Source organism: Microcaecilia unicolor, chromosome 13 (assembly GCF_901765095.1).
Source record: "Microcaecilia unicolor chromosome 13, aMicUni1.1, whole genome shotgun sequence".
Lineage (NCBI taxonomy): Eukaryota > Metazoa > Chordata > Amphibia > Gymnophiona > Siphonopidae > Microcaecilia > Microcaecilia unicolor.
In genome coordinates, this window is record NC_044043.1 from 5423807 (window position 1) to 5447998 (window position 24192).

The 24192-nt window shown below is 41.7% G+C and overlaps 1 protein-coding gene across 1 annotated transcript in view; it reads right to left on the bottom strand.

Annotated features, from left to right (window-relative positions):
- Positions 1-591: 591 nt before the first annotated feature.
- Positions 592-24192, bottom strand: part of LIG3 (DNA ligase 3) — a 158693-nt gene continuing 135092 nt past the window's right edge. Inside the window, exons 17-21 of the mRNA XM_030222374.1 lie at positions 23539-23685; positions 17215-17380; positions 13102-13193; positions 11577-11642; positions 592-1436 (exon numbers count right to left, since the gene is read on the bottom strand). Coding sequence (XP_030078234.1) covers positions 1200-1436; positions 11577-11642; positions 13102-13193; positions 17215-17380; positions 23539-23685 — 708 coding nt within the window. The 3' untranslated portion in view covers positions 592-1199. The remainder of the gene's footprint in view (positions 1437-11576; positions 11643-13101; positions 13194-17214; positions 17381-23538; positions 23686-24192) is intronic.

Genomic DNA, 24192 nt, shown 5'->3' on the forward strand with positions numbered 1-24192 from the left:
CTGTAACCTGAAAGGTTTACCATCACAAAAGTACTTACCACAAACACAATGAAAAAGAGACCAACAAGTGCAGCTAAATTTATAATGTATTTGTTAGTCTTACTCTCTTTTTCACTGTATTGTTTCTTGCGAGACTAAGCCTCTTATTTGACTGTGACCACACGCACATTAAAATGTAAGCCCCATCAAGTTCATTAACTACATAATACATTGTTATACATAAAAAATGGCCTTTTTAGACTCTACTAGGGGGAAAAAAAAAACTCAGCGAGGATAGTCATGCACACAGAACCAACCCCATCTATTACTACAAAGAGCAAGAAAGCTACCAAAAATGAACTTTTGAATTTTATGAATAACATGTAAAACGAATACACTCGGGGCCCTGTTTACCAAGCTGCCCTGTTGATGCACTAGCATTTTCAGCTCACGCTAATTAGCACACTCTAACACTAGAGAAGCCCATAGCGCACCTTAGTAAACAGGGCCCTTTGTCAGTTTAGGGCTCCCACTTTAGGTACAAACCACAAACATGATTTTTTTTTTTAATTGCTTGTTTGCGCCACAATGAGTATGATGTGCTTTGAAAATGTAATCCATATATACTGACCCCCCAAATTCTGTAAACGGCACCCAAAGTTAAATACATTAAAACTGGGTGTGCGCCCAATTTACGCACGGAATGTAATTCAATAACGAGCTAATCAGCACTGATAACTGGGTGGTAACCAAATAGTGCTAATTGGGCTTAATTAGGAGTTAGGCACACATCTAACTTCTATGGGGACATGGTTAGGGGTGGTTTTGAGGCATTCCCAAAATTTACAAGCGTAAGTCTAAAACTGCGCCTAAAAGTCCAGACACCTACATTTAGGTACGGATATGCACTAAGCATGATTCTGTAAAGACACATACCCCTTATAGAACTGTGCGCTAAGCACGTTTTTTCGGCGTCAGTTTTGTAGGTGCCAAATATAGAATTTGGCCCTGAATCCATATCAAAAAAATATTCAACCCATGGGTATCTAATTCATTCCCACCTAAACATATGGCCTTCTCATCAGAAAGCTCAACTGAAGGAAAACAGAATTTTCTTTTTTTTCAAGGTGTGTATTTTATGAGATAATTCAAGTTGCTTGGTGGTGGCTTTTTGCTCTGCTCAGTTCACTGCCCCCTTCTTCCAGTGCCAGTTTCCACTCCTAACGTGGCACAACCAGCTTGCGTTTGCGAATGCACTCCCAGATCCACTTTGGCGTGACATGCTTCACATCCAGGGTTCCATCTGTCATGTTGCTCATAACATGCGTTGCTGAGTGAATATCAAATTCTTGGACCAGGTCCCCATCAAAAGCAAGAAAGTAGCGCCGGATTTTGCTGAAGTCATCCAGAGAGGGTGACAAGTACAGTTTCACGCCAGTGAATATATTCAATAGAGTCTGCAAATTAAGAAATGACAGTGAGGAAGAATGAAACAGGCAAGTTATTCGGCACACAACATTTAAAGAACTCTCCAAAGAGTAATCACAAGGAGAGGTTGGTATAAGTATATCAATCTGATCATGAGCTACTGCTCTGTAGACAATAAAACAGTATATGCTCCCAATATAACATGCTCAGGATAAGGAAGCAACAAGTTGACACGTGTAAGGATGGCTGGTGAAATATTAAACTGGGTAGTCAATGAAGTTTTGATAGAAGATTCTGAGGGATATGTTCCCAGTTCCTTTTTTAGCAGCAGATTCTAATGCACAATCTCTCAGAAGAAATTGATCTGACTGCATATCTGTCTATCCATATTTTTTGCAATTAATCCAGACCCCCAACCTCTCTGTGATCTGCTCTATTTCCTCCATTCATATTTTATCTTAAGGGACTCTACAGCAGAAGGGTTCCAGCTCCCTTATAGAAACATAGAAACATGACGGCAGTCTGCCCATCCTCTGTAACCCCCAATTCCACCTGTTCCTAAGCGATCCCACATGCTTATCCCATGCCTTTTAAAATTCTGGAACAGTCCTCGACTCCACCACCCTTTCTGTGAAATAATACTTCCTTAGGTCACTCCTAAGCCTGTTCCCTCTGAACTTTGTCGTATGCCCCCTCATTCCAGAGCTCTCCTTCAGTTGAAAAAGGTTCTCTTCCTGTACATAAATGCCCTTGAGATATTTAAACGTTTCTATCATATCTCCTCTCTCCCTCCTCTCTTCCAGCGTATACATGTTGAGGTTCATAAGCCTGTCCCTATAATTTTTGCATTCAAGACCGCTTATTAATTTCGTAGCCGCCCTCTGGACCGACTCCATCGTGTTTATATATTTCCGTAGGTGCGGTCTCCAGAATTTATCCTTGACCCATTCTACAAACCTGGAGCACCAAATATTGCAAACACCAATGCTTTATTTTCTTATGTTCTGAATTTAATCATATTCTATTAATCTGAGTTAAATTTAGATGAGGAATCCTAGAAGGCACCTCACAATTTACACATCCCTATTTGGGAGCCTCACAGGTGGTCCTCTGTTTCAAGGCTCTTCCCTTTGGGTTAGCAGCGGCTCCCTGGAACACCTCCAAGGTGATAGTAATAGTGACAGCTTATCTTTACAAACAGGGAGTCCAGGTGCATCTCTGGATGACTATTTGTTCTGAACCATCTCAGAGGAGAACTGCAGGAAAGCTATGGTGTAGGTAATCCTTGTGCTGGAATGCCTAGGCTGGGTAGTGAATCATGCCGTGAGTCTGTTATCCTCCACCCAGGAGCTGGAATACCTCAGTATCTGTTTCAACACCAAACTGGGGGTTTTCTTCCCATCAATGTATTCTAAAGTTTCAATTTCAGAAAGAGGAGCTTTGCACCCAATAGCTCTGCCTGCATCTTCTGAGGTCCATGGTGGGAACCCTAAAAGTGGTTCTGTGGACTAGAGTACATATGCACCCGGTTCAGCAGGTTCATTGTCTAGCTGGGCTTGATGGCCCCTGGACTTGCCAGAGGCTGTGCGTTGCAGTCTGAATTGATGGGATCTTATAAGTAATCCACCCAGGGGGTTCACTTGGACCCTGTTGAGTGGATGTTGGTGACCACCTATGTGAGCTTGTATGGACAAGGGAACCCAGGACTGGGTCAGGTGGTGCAAAGGTAGTGCTTCCACTTAGTGACAATGTGGCCCATGAGTTGACTGAAGACCAGAGCCATCTGGTTGGTGACACATCAGTTTGTTCCTCTGGTCTTATTAACCTACAAGTGCATTCACTCTGCTGCCCCTCACTACCTCTCCACTCCTTCCCAGGAACTCCGTTCACTAGGCAAATCTCTCCTAATTGCACCCTTCTCCTCCATCGCTAACTCCAGACTCAGTTCCTTTGATCTTGCCGCACCTTATGCCTGGAATAGACTCCCTGAGTCATTACGTTAAGCTCCATCCCTGGCCGCCTTCAAATCCGGGCTAAAGGCCTACCTGTTTGATGCTGCTTTTGACTCCTAACTTGTCACTTGCTCGTAACCTTTATCTTGTCTTCTTCTCTTCATTAGTCCCTTCCCATATGTCCTATCTGTCTGTCCTATCCTTACCCCTTATTTGTCCTGTCTGTCCTGATTTAGATTGTAAGCTCTTTTGAGCAGGGACTGTCTTTTTTTCATGTTAAATTGTGAAGCGCTGCGTACGACTGGTAGCGCTATAGAAATGATTTGTAGTAGTAGTAGTACTTTGCCAATAAAATGATAGGTCCCTGCCGCCCCTTGTTCCCATCCACCCCTTGCGCCATCCCCCAACAAATAGCTGTAGCGAGGGAAGCCGCGCATGATTCAGCTCTTACAGGCCACATTGAGGTGTGGAGGGTGGGGGAAGTATGGGAGGTTGCAGTCTTCAGTTCCCATCACACACATGCTTCCTCCATATGGTATTAAAGCCAAACAAATTCTGCATCCACAGAACCCTCCAGCCCTCCACCAACAATGGGTAAAGAGCAAAGCTAGAATATTTCCCCATAAAACATCATATAAAGACATTTCTGATTCTAGTGTAAAGCTCACTAACCAACAAACCCTCTCAGTACCAGGCATATTGTGAATACAGAACTCTACACTCAGGACCAGGGGAAAAAAAAACCCTAACATGTCAGCACTTTATTTTTCTTTGTTTAAATTCAATTATTTTTATTGAAAAATTCAAATATATACAATCCCCAACCCAGAGGATATCCATTCTCAATATAATTAAGTTTCTAGCACAAGATTAACATTAACAAACTAACAGAAAGCATCCAATGGTCCCCCACACTCTTTTAAACTGTTGAATGGTACATCTCTTAATAGCAAACAGACAGCATTCCACCAGTCATTCATTGACCAAAGAAGTATTATCTTTCCATTTTGGGAACCCCAACCCCCTTTTATAGCTTACCTTATAAGCATATCAAACAACTTTATCCTTGTTCAAAACAGGAGACAAGACTGTTGATCGCATAACTGTTATTTTATAACTTAATTCAATCTGAAAACCCAGCACAGTTGTAATCCTTTCCCAAACTGAATCCCAAAAATGTTTTAATCATATGTTGTTTACTTGGAGAAGAGCGACCAAAATGATAAAAGGGATGGAACGTCTCTCGTATGAGGAAAGGCTAAAGAGGTTATGGCTCTTCAGCTTGGAAAAGAGACGCATGAGGGGAGATATGATTGAGGTCTATGAAATTCTGAGTGGTGTAGAACGAGTAGAAATAAATTGATTTTTTTACTCGTTCCAAAAGTACAAAGACAAGGGGACACTCGAGGAAGTTACATGGAAATACTTTTAAAACACATAGGAGGAAATATTTTTTCACTCAACGAATAGTTAAGCTCTGGAAATCTTTGCCAGAGGATGTGGTAACAGCGGTTAGCTTATCTGGGTTTAAAAAAAGGTTTGGACAAATTCCTGGAGGAAAAGTCCATAATCTGCTATTGAGACAGACATGGGGGAAGTCACTGCTTGCCTTGGGATTTGCAGTATGGAGTGTTGCCATGATTTGGGTTTCTGCCATTTACTTGCGACCTGGCTTGGCCAGTGTTTAGAAAACAGGATACTGGGCTAGATGGACCATTGGTCTGACCCAGTATAGCTATTCTTATGTTATATTGTTTGAATTTAGAAGTACTCACAGCTGACTTGCAGGACCAACACTTACTAGACCCATGCTCAGTCAATTTTGACACCTTATAAGGAGTCTATAATGTGAATATGGGCAACATTTATTTATTTTATTGATGCTTGATATACCGCTAACTTGTGATAATACTTCAAAGTGGTTTTCACTTATAAAATCCAAGGAAGAAGAAACCCCCCCCCCCCCCAAACAAGATGGTGTGTATGGTACAAGAAGAGTAAATAAATACACAGGTACAAATACAGGGAGACCCTTGCAAACCAGAGTGAGAAGTTTATATTGTATACGTGCAGATATAGGGAGCCAATGTTCTCTTTTAAGTAGAGGAGTGAGATCATCAAACTTATGCACTCTATATAATATTTTGATTGCAGTAGATTGAACTAGCTGCAAACATTTAAGTGTGGATAATAGTAATCCAGAATATGATGAGTTAACTTAATCAATATGTGTAATAACTAAAGAAAGAATTAAAGAACGTAGTATACAAGATGAGGTCATTGTATTGTACTGATCTAATATACTGTAATTTGTAAAAAAAAAAAGGAGCACACAATTATTTGTGGTTTAAATGTTAGTTTTTGATCAAATATTACCCCTAAAATCGTAACTTTCTCTACAAAGGGTAAAAGATATCCTTGAATAGATGGAGGTGAGGGTGCTTGACAGTAAGGGCTTAGAAACTCCCTGAGCCCATACGCCGTGCCCCCTCCCTACCCATCTTCAAATCAATGCTCAAAGCACACCTCTTCAATATCGCCTTCGGCAACTAACCACTTCACCTCTTCTCAGGAAAACTTATCTACCCCAACTTCACATTTCGTCCTTTAGATTGTAAGCTCTTCCGAGCAGGGACCGTCCTTAATTGTTAATTTGTACAGCGCTGCGTAACCCTAGTAGCGCTCTAGAAATGTTAAGTAGTAGTAGTAGTAGAAAGTGAATAGCCTCACATTTGGTTATGTTCAGAAATAATTTGTGATTTTGTAGCTAAGAGTTAACTTTGGTAAGACAAAGATCAAGGGAAGAAGTATCAACTGAATCAAAAAAAATAATTTTAATTTAAAAAAAATAAAGAGTAATTTGTATATTATCCGTATAACTACTACTACACATTTCTAAAGCGCTACAAGGGTTACGCAGCGCTGTACAATTTAACATAGAAGGACAGTCCCTGCTCAAAGAGCTTACAATCTAAAGGACACGTGAACAGTGAGTCTGATGGGGGCGGTCAAATTGGGACAGTCTGGATTTCCTGAAAGAGTTAGGTGCCGAACGCAGCATTGAAGAGGTGGGCTTTAAGCAAAGACTTGAAGATGGGCAGGGAGGGGGCTTGGCATATGGGCTCGGGAAGGTTGTCCATAACAATATGGACTACAGGCACTTGTTTCAATTATTGTAATGAGAGGTGAAATGAAAAGATTAAACAGTAATGGAGATAAACTAGATCCTTGGGAAAGCAGAGATTGTTAACAGAAAGAGTTTCTTTTCTGTTCTATTCGTGTCTTATATACCGCAAGCATTCTAGTTGGGATTCTCGGCAGTTTACAATTTTAAGAAGCTCTCAACAAAAGACAGATATACATATCATCAATTATATAATCCGGAATCCTGGTACCTAGCTAATTATCAAACAGATAGGTCTCTAATAATTTCTCAAAAGACGAATACGGTGATATCTGTTTCATTTTTATAGGTAGCATATTCCAAAGCCTTGCCCCTTGAAAAGGGAAGGAACTTTCACAGACTTTAATGGTACGTTTTACTACAGGATAACCCAGTAACAAGGTTCTAGAAAAACAAACATTTCGCCCCTGAGAAGATGCTACAAGTAGTTCTCCTACACTGTCTGAATTTAGACCATAGACGGATTTATAAATCAAACAAATTATTTTAAACCTAATGTGTTGTTGAACTGTCAACCAATGAAGATCTCTCATAATAGGAGAAATGCTGTCAAATTGACTAAGGCCCAAAATCTATCTTACTGCAGTATTCTGCAGCAATTGCAATCGCTTCCACAACCCAACCGAAATGTTGTTGTACGATGAGTTACAGTAGTCCAGTAGAGGTAAAAGTATCGCCTGTACTAAAGTTCTTTTGAAATTATTTTGATGTAGTGAGGACCTAAGTGCTCGTAGTTGTCTTAAGTCTGAAAAAGAATTTTTTGCTTAAAGAGTTAATCTTTCCTATGTCAATTTAGAATCCAATATAACACCTAAGACTTGAATGGTCTTCAAACTTCTGTCACCCAATTTTAATATCAATGTCTTACTTGGAATGCTATCTATATCCCCAAACCACAAGATCTTCCTTTTATTGTTTGTCCAAATTCAAAAAATGACCCATAGCCTCTTTATCTATAGTGACATATGGCTTGATACAACAGCTAATATATCAGTAAATGTTTCTGAAACAGGACATAAGAGAAATATATCATCAGTATAGTACAGAACATAAATCCCAAGATCTGAGAGAAATGAACCCAGAGAGCTGAGATAGACATTAAACAAAGGAGGGGTGGGGAGCCTTTAACCAGGATTCCATCTTGGTAACTCACGTCTACCCTTCACTCTATAGTCAAAAACAGTTCAAACCAAGCAAGCACCAAATCCACCACAACCAGTTTGCTCAATCTAAAGTATAGAATGATTAATAGCATTGAATGCTGCTGAAATATCAAATTGAAGTAATACAACTTGTTCCTTACTCAAAAAAACATTTTATCTGTGAAGTAAGAACAATAAATAATGTTTCTGTGCTATGTCTGGGTCTGAAACCATGCTAGGTCTTATGCAGAATTTGTATGATGCTATGAATTTCTGAAACTGTTCATTTACTAAAAATTCTAATAATTTTGCCATCCAAGGAATGCTTGCGACTGGGCGGTAATTCTCAGGTAAGGTCAAATTGGCGGCTGTAGATTTTGGAAGGGGCGTCAGTACGATATCTGATAAACTTTTAGGATAGCACCCTAATTGCAGGGTTGTACTTATGAACTCAGTAAGCCAGTAGAAAATATTGCAAAGATTGTAAATCTGAGGCTGACAAAGGTGGCCTACAAACTTTAACCCCAAATTTTTCCCATACCAACTCAGAAAAACTTTCCCCCAAAGCATACCCCCAGATGTGTTCCAATGCAACACATGTAAATTCTTAAATTTAACCTTCTTATACACTGCCCAAATCAGCTCAACACAAAGGTCCTTCAACTCCAAATCCCCACCAACTGCCTGCACAACCAGACCTGAGCCCTGCAGATAATGCCTCACCTGCAACCACAGATAATAACTTTTTGGCTCCAACTTTAACTCTTGAAAAGACTTAACGCGTCTCCCCTGAAGAAGCTGGTGAAAAACCCCCCAAATCTCCTGCCAACTAGATCAGCCAACTACACTATCCTGTATTCTAACATCAGAATTATTCCAAAGAGCAATTAACTCGGAGCCAGACCATGCCAGACCCAAACACCATGCCACATATTTGAATACCTGTGACACACTCTGCAATATCAGAGAACAAGGCAGTACATTCTTAACCTGCGCTGTAAGCAGACCACACAAAGGAAATGGGGTAGCAACTGCTCTATCGGCAACCACATCTGTAAACCAAACCACAGCAGCAACAGTCAAATAAGCAAAATGATAAAGTTTAAAATCAAGAAAGTTAACTCCACCTGTATCCTTAAGTAACTTAAAGCTTCCTCAAAGCAATTCTGGGTGTCTCATTACACCATAAAGAACATGAAATCTTAGTCCTGAAAAGAGATTAGCACCATTAATCTTTGCAACAAGAAAGTTAAGTTACTTCTGTGCAGGTGTTCTCCGAGGGCAGCAGTGCCCCCGACGAACATTAGTGGGTGCCTTTCTGCCCAATGCTTGAGTGCAGGACCTAAAGCCAAGAAGACAACTCCAAGGGAAGGCACAAGGGATGTGAGAATATATGCCTGTTGTCCTCCGCGAACACCTGCTACAAAGTAAGAAACGTAGCTTTCTCTGAGGACAAGTAGACATGATATTCTCACATGTGGGACTGACCAGCTGCCTGGCTCGGGAAAAAGGGCCAGAGGGCGGAGTTGACATTCAAGCAGTACTGCCTATCCTGCCAAGAATTGTGCTCAGATAGTAGTGAGCAGTGAAGGTGTAGATAGAAGACCAGGTTGCCGCCTTGCAAATTTCCTCAAAGGAAGCAGAACGGAAACGGGCTACTGAAGTCACCATGGCTCTTATGTTTAAATAATCTTTATTCCATTTCCAGAGCATATAAAACAATGTAGCCAACATCAAATCTGCCATCTTGTAAAGAGAAAACTGGAAAACATGTTATAGAGGGCCCCCTTTCCCTCCCTCATACCAACTTCAACCCTCCCCCTTCCCTTGGCAGGAACCCCCACCCCCCACTGCTCCTTCAGTGTAACAAAAGAATGAGATGTAAGCACAAAAATACTGTTTCCTTCAGAGAAGGGTTAGCCCAGCCTCAGCATACTTGTAGGAGATACATACAGTCAACCATCCAAGTCGAGATAGTACGTTTAGTGTTGGGAATCCCTAATCTGTTAGGGTCGAAGGATACAAAAAGCTGGGAGGACTTCCTATGAGGCTTTGTAAGCTCCAGATAAGCTAGAGCACGCTTGCAGTCTGAGGTATGCCGTTCTGCTTCTCTAGGATGAGTGTGGCTTAGGGAAGAAGACAGGAAGTACAATGGTTTGATTGAGGTGGAATTCTAATACCACTTTATGGAGGAATTTTTGGTGGGTTCGGAGAATAATCTTGTCATGGAAGAACCTCGTGTAAGGAGGGTCTTTTACAAGGGCATGAAGTTTGCTTACTCTTCTGTCAGAAGTAAGTGTTATTAAGAATAATACTTTATATGTGAGGAATTTCAGGGAACAAGAATGAAATGGTTCAAATGGAGGTTTCACGAGGATGACACTGAGATCCCATGCCACTGGAGGTGGTTTGATAGGGAGTTTAGTACAAAATAAACCTTTCAAGAATAACTATCAAAAGGATGAACGGAAATTGGTTTATTAGCAACCTTAGAGTGAAAAGTGCTAATGGCACTCAAGTGTACTCTGAGTTCGTTTTGAGGCTACAATTAGAAAGATGGAGGAGATACTCCATAAGGGTAGGAAGACAACACCTAGCAGGGTCAGGTGCTCTGGCTGTACACCAGAGGGAAAATCTTCTCCACTTGAAACGGTAACATTTCTGCATAGAAGGTTTCCTAGAGGCTAATAGTATTCTAGAGACTTCTTCTGGAAGGTTTAAGGAATGTAAGTCTATGTCATCAAGAACCAGGCCATAGGGCTAGAGAGTGGGGGTCTGGATGAAGGAGGGACCCCTCCTTCTGTGTTATTAGGGTTGGAAAAGGATCTAAACTCAATGGTTTCTTGGATGATAACTCTAGGAGAAGAGGGAACCAAATTTGATGTGGCCAGTAGGAAGTAACTAGGATCATGGCCCCTGGTTTCAACATAGTTTGAAAAGAATTCTTCCTTATGAGAGGCAGTAGGGGAAAGGCATACAGAAGATCCATTCCCCAATGGAGGGAAAAGGTACCTGGCGCTATCTAGGTGGGAGCATAGATTCTGGAACAAAAGCAGGGAATATTCAACGAGCTAGAGGTATACTGAGGGACCATTTGTGAGGCTGAAGGATTCTGCTCAATTTGTCCACCACAGCATTCTGCTTGCCGGCTAAACAGTTCTTATAGAGATGTTTCGGGAAGCTGCCGTCCATATCTGAACTGCTTGTCGAGAAGTGGTAAGAACCTATTCTTCCTGGTTTGCTGGTTGTCTGTGTGAATGAGTATTATCTGATTAAGAAGTCGGTCTTGGAAAGTTCTGAGGGCATTCCAGACTGCTCACAATTCCAGAACACTGATATGATGTTGTTTCTCTTGTGGAGACCAAGAACCCTGTGTTTGGAGACCATCGAGGTGAGCACCCTAACCTACCATAGAGGCATCTGTGGAGAGGACTTTGTGATGCGAAAGGGGCTGGAACTGAAGTCCCCTACAGAGTGGAATAGCTGTGGAGTAACTGGAATATGGGCTGAGCGTAATCCTGTGGCTTGGGACCTTTAGAAGGAGTGCCCACTGAGGAATTTGGGAGTGGAGCCAAGTGTTACATGGACTACTTAAATGATCTCCTTTGTCTAAGTATTGACACAAATTTTTCATTTTGAAATCTCTGCATGCATTTTGCATCGCCTCCCATGCAGATACAAAGCATGTAGGCACTTAGGGGGGGGGAGGGCCTTTCCAAGAATAAATCTGTAAGAAATTTCTCTTTTAAAATAGACTTGCAGTCCCAGGGAGTAGTATTAATACCCTCTTAGACCACGGCATAAAACACAATTTATGTGATTAATAAAAAGAGGACAAATACACAGTTGGCATGAGTTTGATTTGCCAAACTGGCACTCGAACATTCTTACCTTTGGTGATGAAATAGATTGCAATCTGCTGTCACCATTGCTGGGACCGGTGTCTGAACTTCTTGCCTAGGATAGAGGGGGCATACAAACATATGACACTGTCAATGGCAAATGAAAGGAACTGGCATTATGACATTCAACATATGAAGTCATTTGAGAGATCATAATCAATTGAAGCAGCCTCAAGAATACAAGGGAAAGTCCTTGAGAATAGAATAGCTTTGAAGTAATTTACCATTTATTAAAAAGCTTTCCTTTGATCCAGATGCGCTGGAAAAATTGATACTGAATATTCTGCATTAATTTAACTTTGGATACTTTTTATCCACTTAAAAAATTAATCCAAGGCAGATTTCAAAAGAATTAAGACAAAATAAATAGTATATAAAGGTGGTTATTTTGGATGTCTGAAAACCAGCATTTAGATATCTATATTGCAGGGGCGTAGCCAGACCGGCGGGAGGGGGGGTCAAAAGACCGAGGTGAGGGGGCACATTTTAGCCCCCAGCGTCGCTGCCAACCCTTCCCCGCCACGTACCTTTGCTGGTGGGGGTTCCCAACCCCGGCCAGCCGAATTCCCCTTCAGCGCTGGTCTCCGAGTATGGTGCATTCGCTGATCTGGATTCTGTTTCTGATGTCGAATGTGGCAGGGGAGGGTCAGCGGGGACTAAGTCCCCCCCGTGGCCCCACCCCTGCTATATTGCATGGATGTCCAAATCCTGATTTTATAAAGCTAGGATATGGACGTTTAAAACTGCAGGACATACATATGGCAAGGGTGTGTGGTCTGGTTATAATTTGGTGGGAGTAGGGAGGGGCCAAAAGATGCAGAAAGAGAAGAAATGCCCATGTCCAAGAAGATGGACATCCAGATTTAGACCTGGAACTCGGCACATCCAGGTTACACAAAAGGTGCCCTGATTGAGCAATTCTCCACTGGAGGGAGTAACAGTAGGTATTTTTCTGTCCCTGGAGGACTAAATGTAAAAAAATCAAAAAGAAAATTACAAACACCTATAGTGGGATTTGAACTGGCAACCTCTGGCTCTCTGCTCTTGTTCTCAACTGGCTGCTCTAACCATTACACTCCTCCTCCATGTGGACATCTAGGTGGCCATTTTATAATATGGACGCTGCTATACCGTCCATGTCCCTTGTTTTGCCCCGTTCATAATTACTTGGCCATTTCAGTTTGTAAAATGGATATTCATGCTACATGTAGTCAACACTTGGACGTCCATTTCTCATGCATTTTAGAATAGGCTGTATGTCAGCAGATCCTGTTCTAAAATACACGAGACATAGACATCTATATCTGATGTACGGACTTGGGATGTCCATATTCTGAGCTGGATGTCCTTTCTAAAATTCTGCTCAATGTCACAAGAAGCTGCAGTAGGGTTCAAAACCAGCTAGCCATTAGGCTACTTCTCCACTCACAGACAGATGAACAATCTCCCATAAGGCAGTCACTTATTTATTCTACTTAGAAGGAACACTGCACTCTAGCCTCACCTACACTCACCTTTTTCATGGTGTGATCAGTTGGGCTGGCTACAGCTCTCCTCTTTTCTGCTTTCTGCTGTACTTCCGATTTCCTGGAAAGTGGATTACCATCTAGGCGAACAAGGTTGAGACTTCAGTAAAGTCAATTTCAGAAACTAGAATATTTATTTGCTTCAAGTAAGTTGTAAACAAATCTGGTTCAGATATAGAAGTCACATTTAAAACGGGGGCACCAATTGGTGGGAGGCATCAAGAGAAACCAAATATAGATGCAATATTGGCCAAAACAATTGCCACCAATCAGGATATAGCTAAAAGTTTTCCATAGCAGTGAATCAATTATATAGCAATTTTTAAACCTAATATTTTTAAAAATCTTTATCAGATGCTTTTTTTTTTGCCTTTTCATTCTGTTTTCTCGTCTAGCTCCAGATTTTGCCTTACCCTCTTGTCCTTTTCTTTCCTCATTCTTATTCCTCCAGTCACTTATTCATCATTTAATTCCTTTCTTGTTCCTGAAGAAACATCTCTCCTTTCCCTACCCTTTCTTCTAGAGTCCTTCCACCCCTAACCGTCCCCAAGCAGACCTTTCCCTCTCTATAGAACACCCTCCTCTGCCCCCACCTTTCAGCCCCCCTTGCTGCTTCTATCTCCCTACTCTCCTCTATTTTCCTTCCATGCAGTCCCCCTCACCCACCCTCTTCCCCATCTACTGTTAATCATTTCTATAGTAAGCACTGTAAGGCCTAGTTCAAGGAACTTAGAATCAAGACAAATAGATTTCAGGAAATGAATTTAATACAGTAAACATGGGTAATATCAATGGCTCTGATCACAAAAGTGCTAGTTTTAAAAGCAAATTTGAAGATACAAGTTTGTTTAAACAGTCTTGAACATGGATAGAAAAGGGGCATTAAAAATCTATTAAAGGAAGTATTTTCACACAAATGGTTTCAAGTTTCCAGTTTGACGTACTGCGTATCAATCGGTTAACTGCATAGTTCATTTTATAAAAATTTAGCAATACGTTTTGATCATATAACACAAAGATGGCACTGTTGCTCACTTGTAACAAGTGTTTTTCATAGACAGAAGGACTGATACGGCAACAAATGGAGGTGATGTGATCTGATGGTGTTGGAATGGAACTGCTCTCCCAGAGCTCAGAACTTAGTGAACATTTCCAGTGCTTTTTTGTAGGAAAAAAGGTACCGGTACTCATTATGGGCGGGACCACCATCTATGGCTCTGCCCCATGGTAGCCACACCCCTTATACCAGCCGTGGCGCATATAAGCAGTATCATTGAAAATACTATACCAGTATAGGAGAAAAAAATAGCTTGTGATTTTTTTTTCATTATAAATAATTTCCGTAAGCTGTTACAGCTACAGTATACCCAGTGCAAAATAAGCTGCGCTCTATCTGTTCCCTTAACTCCGTTTCCAGGGCTTCCTTTCCATTTATTTCTTTACTTAAACTCTGGAATTCGTTGCCGGAGAACGTGGTGAAGGCGGTTAGCTTGGCAGAGTTTAAAAAGGGGTTAGACGGTTTCCTAAAGGACAAGTCCATAAACCACTACTAAAAATCCACAACTCCAGGAATAACATGTATAGAATGTTTGTACGTTTGGGAAGCTTGCCAGGTGCCCTTGGCCTGGATTGGCCGCTGTCGAGGACAGGATGCTGGGCTCGATTATTTTGCAATAATTTCCATTGATTTAACATTTTAGTATTTGAATCTCTGACTACATATGGTTTATTTTTATTCAATGTTTATTTGTATATATGTGTTTTGTAGACTCCTGATGCAGGCCTAACGGCCGAAACACAACGGTTGTGTCGAGTCTTTTATTCATCAATAAACAAGCATTTTTAAGATTCATCTCTCCAGGTCTTGTACTTCCGTGGTCAAACATCCCACTTTCTTCTATGCCTGTGTTCTCCCGTGGGGCGTTCGAGTTCTCCGCTGAACAGCGGATTTGTTTGAACAAAAACCACATGGAACCTCTTTGTGTATTAGACACTGAATAACATCATTGCTAGACTGGCTAGGTTGAGTTTAAAGTAGACATTGCTAGCATGGTAAGCTTTGAGCACTGGCTCCCTCAGTTCCAAGCTCTGGGAGAGAAATTCCATTCTAGTGCTGTGAAGAAATCAGCTGACACAAAGGTGTACAAACAGGTGTGTGAATGACGGGACTGTGTGTAGAAGATAAACACACATGATTATAGGTCCCATGACTCAAAAAATAGGAGTACCAGAAGTTTATAAAATGTATTGGTTAAATTAGCAGAGCAATACAGATAAATAGCGAATAGCAGCAGAGAGACCTAAGACAGTTTCTAATAATCCTAACTCTAATTCCAATGATTCTTAATACAAATACTTAGGCCTAATGAAAGCATAGTCCCTTAATTTAATCTCCTTTCTATGAATGCCAGTTGAAAAGATATAGCAGAGATTTTCAACTGTTCTTTAGCCAAAATACTAGCAATTTACCAACAGACTGTACTACAGGAAGAAAAAAACAACAACAGAAAACTTGTTCTTGGTTTAAGAAAGCAGGGTAGAAATATGTATTTTTTCTTCTTTCAGGATATGTAGAGACAGGTAGCAGAAACCTGAAAGCAAAAGCACAGACATCTCATAGCAGTTTTAGAGATCAGTTGCCTGCAGTGTAATATACTATGTGTGGGGAAAAAACAGAGCAGGCCCATGCTGCAATCCAGCATGAATGTATCCCTGTCAATGCTAGGCTTACTTGGTCTTCTAGAATAAAAAAGGAAGCTTGGGTGTATTTTATGAAACAAAACAGATCTAGTTCCTTAGTCCTCTGCCACCTCCATCACCATCAACTGAGAGAAGATGCAACACACAGTGTTTGTGAACTCATTTTAAACCCTTGGAGGATAAGAATATTGCTCAGGTTCAGAATGTCATTGCTTCTTTACACAGGAAGTAGGAAAACGAAGTACTCGTTTGTTCAACTAGAACATTTCTACACTGTTGTCTGTTTGCACCAAGATCCTCTTTTTTGAGACTACGATTGAACAGTGGCGTTCCTGGCCTGGATGGCACCCGGGGGTGGATCGCCGATGCGCCCCCACCCCCCCGCTAAATGACACCTCCCTCCCCTCTGGCGAAATGACACCCCCCCCCCCCCGGGTGAATGCCGCTGGGGGGGGGGGGGAGGGTGCCGTGGCGCGCGCCTGCTCTGAGTTCGCTAACTTCGCTCGTTTGCTGCAGCTCCCTCTGCCCCGGAACAGGAAGTAACCTGTTCCGGGGCAGAGGGAGCTGCAGCGAACGAGCGAAGTTAGCGAACTTGGAGCAGGTGCGCGCCGCGGCACCCCCTAGCGGCGTGCACCCGGGGTGGACCGCCCCCCCTTGGTATCCCACTGCGATTGATGGGTCTTTCATTAAACGCAAAACTCTAAGTGGCTGACATGGTTAAAAAGTGAGGTGAAGGAACCTATTAGAGCTAAAAGAAAATCCTTCAGAATATGGAAGAAGGATTCAACTGAAAATAATAGGAAACAGCATAAGGAATGGCAAATCAAATGCAAAGCACTGATAAGGAAGGCAAAGCGGGACTTTGAAAAAAAAGAATGTGTTGGAGGCAAAAACACAGTAAATTTTTTTTAGGTATATTAAAAGCAAGAAGCCGGAAAGGGGGCGTCAGTAGGGGGGTCCAGGGCCTGGGCCCCATAGCAGCTACTCCCCTGAAAAGCGGTATTCAGAAGAATTCAGAAAACCAGATTCCACTTTTGCCACATTACATGAAGAATCTATGCTGGTAAATTCTTTGTAGAATTTAAAGATATGCTCTTTTTGCCACTCAGATAATTCAAAAATTTCAGTAAGATACTCTGCACAGATCCTATAGATTTGAATATGTATATATTGATTTTTTCTGAATGACTGACCTGCTGGGGGAGAAAATCAAGTGGATTAAGGTGTTTTGTTGACTGGCTTATGTTTTATTTAAAAGCACAACTTTGACACTGTGTTTTAAGATGGAGTAGGCAATGATGCGATCAAATGCCACCTGAGTTTTAAAGCACAATGTTTATCAAATATCTCACTGTTTCTGACTGAGGTTTGGGAAGCTCTAGCGTAAAAGTGTTTACTTACTTTGTTTCTTGGCTTTGTCAGGGGAGATGGTTGCTGCTGGCTTATTGTTGCTGTGTGAAGCACTTCCATTCTGTCCGCTGTTGCTCTTAGATGAGCCATCCTCATCATGGGAAGAGCTGGCTGTTACAATGAAGTCAGATTTCTCCTTGGACAGCTGGAACAGCTCCTGGGTAGATATGGAAGGTGTTAGAGATATGAAAAATCACTGTAATAACAACTATAGCCAATGTGCCAGGCAGTCACAAAGGCTTAAGAATCGATTGTTTCATTCCACTGCCATTCTGTGTGTTCTCTATTTTTATTTATTTTCCAGGCATTTGAGATACCGCAAATTGAGCCTGTACAGGCTCTCTAGTCAGCACTGTTATCCTGCTGGCATGTACAGATTAGTCCTACTGTTAAAGATACATTACATAATAAAAAAAATACTATAATGCGTCAGAACAATGAATCATTGAGTCCAGCAGCCTGTTTCTCCACTTATCCATTTTGAGGTGAAGCAACTAGAACTGCATGGTGTACTTGAAACATGGACTTATATTTAACACATTTATACCCCACTTTTTCCCACTTAGTTGCAGGCTCAATGTGGCTTACATAATACCATAGAGGCAGGCTCCGGTTCGGCTCACTCCCATTCCGAACCTTAAGATAAAACCAGATGTTATCTCTAACTACCGCCCAGTGGCGTCGATACCATTGGTTACTAAATTAATGTTGAGTATGGTTAATGCTCAGCTCAATGATTTCCTAGCTGATTACGATATCCTTCACCACTCACAGTCAGGTTTCCAGGCTCAATATAGCACAGAGACTGTTCTTGTCACCCTCTTATCAAACTTTAAACGAGAACTGTCCATTGGCTGAAAGGTACTATTGCTTCAATTTGACATGCCCTGTGCCTTCGACATGGTGGACCATGACATAATGCTACATCTATTAGACTCCTTTGGCTTGGGAGGGTCTGTTTTACGCTGGTTTGAGGGCTTCCTGACCACTAGATCTTACCAGGTCACAGTGGGGTCCGCAACTTCTGCTCCATGGAATGCCTCGTGTGGGGTACCTCAGGGCTCGCCCCTCTCGCCAACCTTATTTAATGTTATGTTGATACCTTTAGCCTCTGCTCTATCTAAATTAGACCTCAATCCTTTCATTTATGCTGACGATATTACCATCTATATCCCCTTTCATACCACTGTTGCAGAAATCGCTACTCTCATCGATGCTTGCTTCTCCACTATTGAGCACTGGGCCCAGGTGTTTCGCTTTAAATTAAACCAGGACAAAACTCAATGTCTCATACTCTCGTCCACCCATTCCCAAATAACTGAGACAACACTTTCAGTGAAGGGTCACACTCTTCCAGTTGCCAACTGTCTTCGGCTTTTAGGAGTGCACCTGGACATGCACCTCCAGTTGGATAACCATGCGCATCTGGTCTGTAAAAGAATGTTTAGTGCCATGTGGAGGCTCCGACGTATAAGATATTTCCTAACCAGAGATCTGTTCCGCACACTTGTGCATTGGCTTGTCCTCTCCCACCTAGATTACTGCAGCGGAATTTATGCGGGTTGCAAGGCCTCTCTACTGAAAAAAGTTCCAAACAGTCCAGAACACTGCCGCGAGACTGATTCTGGGTGGACACCGTTTTGCACATGCCGAGCCATTGCGCTTCAGACTCCACTGGCTACCTGTACAGGAGCGTATTATGTTTAAGCTCTGCTCCTTAACCCACAAAATCATCTATGGGCTTGCTCCGGTCTATATGTTCCCCTTGATTGACCTTCCGCCCAGGAATGCCGCGCCTGCATCACGATCTTACCTCCATCTACACTTCCCAAGCTGCAAGGGCGTCAAGTATAAGAAGATTTTCTCCTCCTCTTTCCGCTACTGGTGCCCTAAATATTGGAATGCTCTCCTGCAGCACCTCAAAATGCAGGTGGACCACTTCTTCTTCAAGAAACTGCTGTAGACTTACTTATTTGCTAAAACTTACTCCCTCAACTACTCTGCTGATTGATATGCCCTTCATGATCCCCTCCCTGCTTAGTTTCTGTTGTTAGTTGATGCTCCCCCTGTTTACTCCTTGTTCTCCCTGCACTATTTTCTTACATTGTATACTTTCGTGTCTTTTTTTTTTTTTTTACTTACTGTAAGCTTGCATGAGTGGGAAATTGTGGGATATAAATGAACCTTAAATAAATGAATATATAAATAAAAAAAACAAAATAGTATAGTTTTGCTGTATCACAGGAAGTAGAAAATTAAGTTGGGTCTGAGGGGTAGGTCTTCTTAAACAAGGTGGTTTTCAGTGACTTCCTGAAGTTAAGATGGTTATGAATTGATTTCACGGTTTTAGGCAGTGCGTTCCACAGTTGTGTACTTATGTAAGAGAAGCTGGATACATAAGTTGATTTGTATCTAAGACCATTGCAGTCTGGATAATGTAAAATTTAAGTAAGTTTGGGATAGACTGGTACTGTTTCTGGGTGGCAGATTTATTAGGTTCAACATGTATCCAGGAACTATGCTGTCAATAATCCTGTGGACCAGAGTGCAAACCTTGAAGGCAATGCGTTCTTTGATGGGAAGTCAATGCAATTTTTCACGAAAGAGTTTGGCACTTTCAAAATTTTGATTTTCCGAAGATCAGTCTAGCTGCTGTATTCTGGGCCGTCTGAAGTTTCTTAATTAGTTGTTCTTTACAACCTGCATGCATTCCGTTGCAGTAATCTAAATGGCTTAATACCATTGATTGTATTAGGTTGTGAAATACATCTCGTGGGAAAAAAGGTTTTATACGTTTAAGTTTCCACATTGAGTGGAACATTTTCTTTGTGGTGGAATTTACTTGGCTTTCAAGTGTCAGGTTTTGATCAATTATGACGCCGAGTAGTTTTAGGCTATCCGAAATAGGGAGGGAGCGGTTTGGGATGTTTAAGGTTGTAGGTTTAAACTTATTGTGTTGAGATGAAAGGATGAGGCAATGAGTCTTTTCAGTGTTTAGTTTCAATTGGAATGAGTTTGCCCATGCGTCCATTGTGTTCAGGCCGATCTTGATTGTATTGGTGATTTCTGTCAGGTCGTGTTTGAAAGGTATATAAATTGTAACATCATCAGAATAGATAAACGGGTTAAGGCCTAGATTGGATAAGGATTTAGCCAGAGGAATCATCATTATGTTGAAGAGTGTTGGTGATAGTGGTGAACCCTGAGGGACTCCACAGACTGCTTTCCACGATGATGATATGTTTGAATTTGATTTTACTTGGTATGATCTAGATGATAAGAAACCTTTAATCCATATAAAAACATAATGATAGTTTTGTTTTCCATTTCTTATCAAATAATTCCTGTCATTTGATCTGCTTTTTTATCGGTTGTGGCACACTGGGCTGGAAGTAACTAATTTTCTTGAGTGGTGACTTCTAATTTGGAAGCTAACATTTTGTACCTGTGGCTGAAATATTTCCTTATGTGCATCACCTCAGATACATACACACACATATTTTGTAGTTAAAGAGACTGGTGAGGACAGGGAATTGGACCACGAGAGTGGTCTATTCATGAGACAGGAGTATGATGGAACCTGTTGGACCTGAGGCAGAGAAAAGGATCTAGAATATGGTTTGCAAAGCAAGTGGGAGAAGAAATTCACTCAGTAAATCCTATATTAGTTGGAGTTGTGGCCCTGTTATCACTTGTGCATCTATCCAGGACAGCATGCTCAAAGGCAATGGACTACTTCAATGTGCACAGATCTCTGTCATATCTCCCTTCACTTGTCTTTTCTCCAAGCTGAAGAGCCCTAGCCGCTTTAGCCTTTCCTCATAGGGAAGTCGTCCCATCCCCTTTATCATTTTCGCCACTGAAACTGATCAAGAGCGATGACATTGTGGTACGCTCTCTGAGTTCAAGAGAGGTCAATATCTTCCTAATAGTCTTGATTATATACCGACACCGGATGAAACTCACCCGGGTCTCATGCACCAATGCGGAGAGCACTCTATCTAATCTATTTGCCATCACTTTCACCAATAGTTTGGTTTCAAAGTTTAACAACAATATAGGGCAGTACGATTTTGGAAGCAGGGAGAACCACAATTTGGTCCAGAATTAGCTCTCCCAGAAGCGTCTGAAAGTCCAAACATGCTCTATGATTGGCAGTGAGGGGGCAGTATAACATGCCCCTCCACCCTCCCATGAGTTTATAAAATTCTGCCCTATAGACATCGGAACTTGGGGCCTTTAACAAGGGACTTTGCTTAATCTCCCAAGCTATTTCATCTGGTGTTAATGGGGAGTTTAGAAAATCTTTATCTGAGTGAGACAATTTAGGAGTAGCTATATTTTCCAAATACATGGAATTCGGAAGCCCCTCCCTCATAAGGGTTGTATACAGTGCAGCATAGTAGTCCCAAAAGGTTTGACAAATTGTAGCATCAGTAATTAGGATCTCCCCCCCCCCTCCATCCCTAAGTCCCACCACCCACTGAGGCCTTTTGTGAGTAGACACTAGCTGGGCCAAAAGTCATTCCCCTTTATTACCATATTTACATAAGTGATACCTGTAATAAGTTAGTGACTTTTTGGCCCTTTGGTGCATCAGTTTGTTTAAAGCTGTCTGCGGAGTTAATACATTTTGCTTAGTGACCTCAGTAGCTGAGGACCCATGTCTCCAACGGGCTTGCTTGTACATGTTGTTCAAGATGGATAATGTCCCCGATCTCGTTTTCTTTTGAAACTCAAAAACTTATTATAACTCCCTGAAGTACCACCTTCGCTGCCTCCCTGAATAGGCTAGGGTTATCTTCGTGCTCTGCATTATTGGTCTTATACTTGTGCCAGCATTCTAATAAATAGTAAAAAAAACCTAGCATTACCATACAGATCCAAGGAGAATTCCCACACTAAAGGCTCAGTCCTATCTCTTACATCCACCCAATCCATCAGAGACTCCAAATGAACCCAGGCTGAGGAACTGGTTTTAAATCAGTTTTGAAGGAACCCAAGACTTTACACCAGCTGGTTTTTCTTGCCCCTGATGCAACCATCTGGCGAAAGATGGCCACACCAGGAACTCTTTTTGACACCTGGGAGTTTTAAAGAGTTAATAAAGACTATTTTCTTATAAGGTCTGCTTCTCGTTGGTTTCCAGCTTGAATATCGTGGACCGTTTACTCTGCTGTTTTCACAGCCTAGTCAAAGTATGCTTATACTTTGTGTATGTACTACTCCGATACTGTTTCTAGGTAAGCTAAAAATATAACAAATACTTGGCTCAGCTAAGGAAACAAATACTCTTAACAGAAGGCAGGCTGACTCTCACCTCTGGGCAGAGTGAACATCTGGGTTTATGAAGCATGAAGCCAGGCTTCCTCCTGCTTGGTCTTTAATGTTGACACAGTAGCAAGTAGTATTTGGAAAGGTCATCCCAGTGAGGATGAAGTGGTGGAATGCAGACAGTTCTTTGTGGCATCAGCTGTCAGCAAACATTTATGCCTCTTAACTGGTACATGGGTCAAAATTCCAATGCCCAAACAATGCATCCAACTGGGGAATGCTGCTGACCATTACTGGGAACGAATAATGTAAGGTGGTAAAAAAAGGCTTCGCATTCAACCACACCTTAAAGTAATGCAGTGTGGTGTACCTGTCCTAGCAGCCCTGAATTGCAAGGATATGTCTGTGCCTCTCCGTGGTGGCATCTGCTCATGGCTTGTCCCCATATAGTCAGACTTTATGCCCTAAGTCAGTTGTTCCCAAAACTGTTTTTGGAGACCCCCCCCCCCCCCCCCCAGCCAGTTAGGTTTTTGAGATAATCACAATGAATATTCACGAGGTAGGTCTATATATGCACTGTCTCCATGATATACACATTTTTCTCAGGCATATTTGTTGTGGATATCCTGGAAACCCGACAGACTGAGCACCTAAGCATTGCTCTGTAAATACCCATTGCAAACACTGCATATTTGCAAGGAGGCTCACATGTAGGTGGAGCTTGAGCTGATTACGTTACTTCTTTCCATGTGTCATGTGTGACACAGCAGACAATGGTTGTACACAATTAGTTGCTTCTGTGCACCCTTCATAATCTCTGCCTATACTTCCAAATTTTCCTGCTTTTTTATTTTACAGAAAGGGAAAAGCCTTCCCCTCCGTGGCTCCTCAGTTTGAGCCCTGGGTGTGCCCCTGAGAGCCCACACCTGGGCAGAGATAGGAAGCATGTCCCTTAGGGCCTGAAGACAAGTAGGGACAGTAGATTGATCCTACATTCACAGTCAGTGTATATTGTATGGCCCAGGGACAGGACTGGTTCACCTTCAGCTGCTGGAGGTTGGTTGCTGTCTTCCAGTTCTTATCATCACGGATGCGGGTACAGCGAGGAAAGCGGATTGAGATCCCATCTGCAGTGTGTGATTCAGATTTTGAGAACTCAGCTCCAGTAATCTCCCACACTGGTGCTTTCTGTATAAAAATGACAGTAAAAATATTAATTTAAGGTGTTTCAAATGCTTTCAAATTAGTTTGGACAGAAGCTTGCCTATTTGCTATCCAGGATGAGTTGCATTAATCATTTAGTGTATCCTTGCTTAGAATATAAATGCTTACACCTTGTACAATGCTTGACACACTCCAGCATTACACAAAAATACAGTATTGTGATTGAAGTCTTCACACCATTATCCAGATCAAATTTGTTCATCAAAAACCCGTAAGCAAACCAAAAAACTGCAATATGCTAAGTATGAACATTATTTTGAAGTCCAGATAAATATTAAAGGAAAATGGGACTTGATATACTGCCTTTCTGAGGTTTTTGCAACTACATTCAAAGCGGTTTACACATATTCAGGTACTTATTAAAGAGACTGTGAAATACTCATTTACTTTAACAAATTGTAAGAGGTAAACTGCCTGTCTAGTTATCATCCAGATTCTGACTAGACTTTAGAATATCTGAAAGAACCTCTT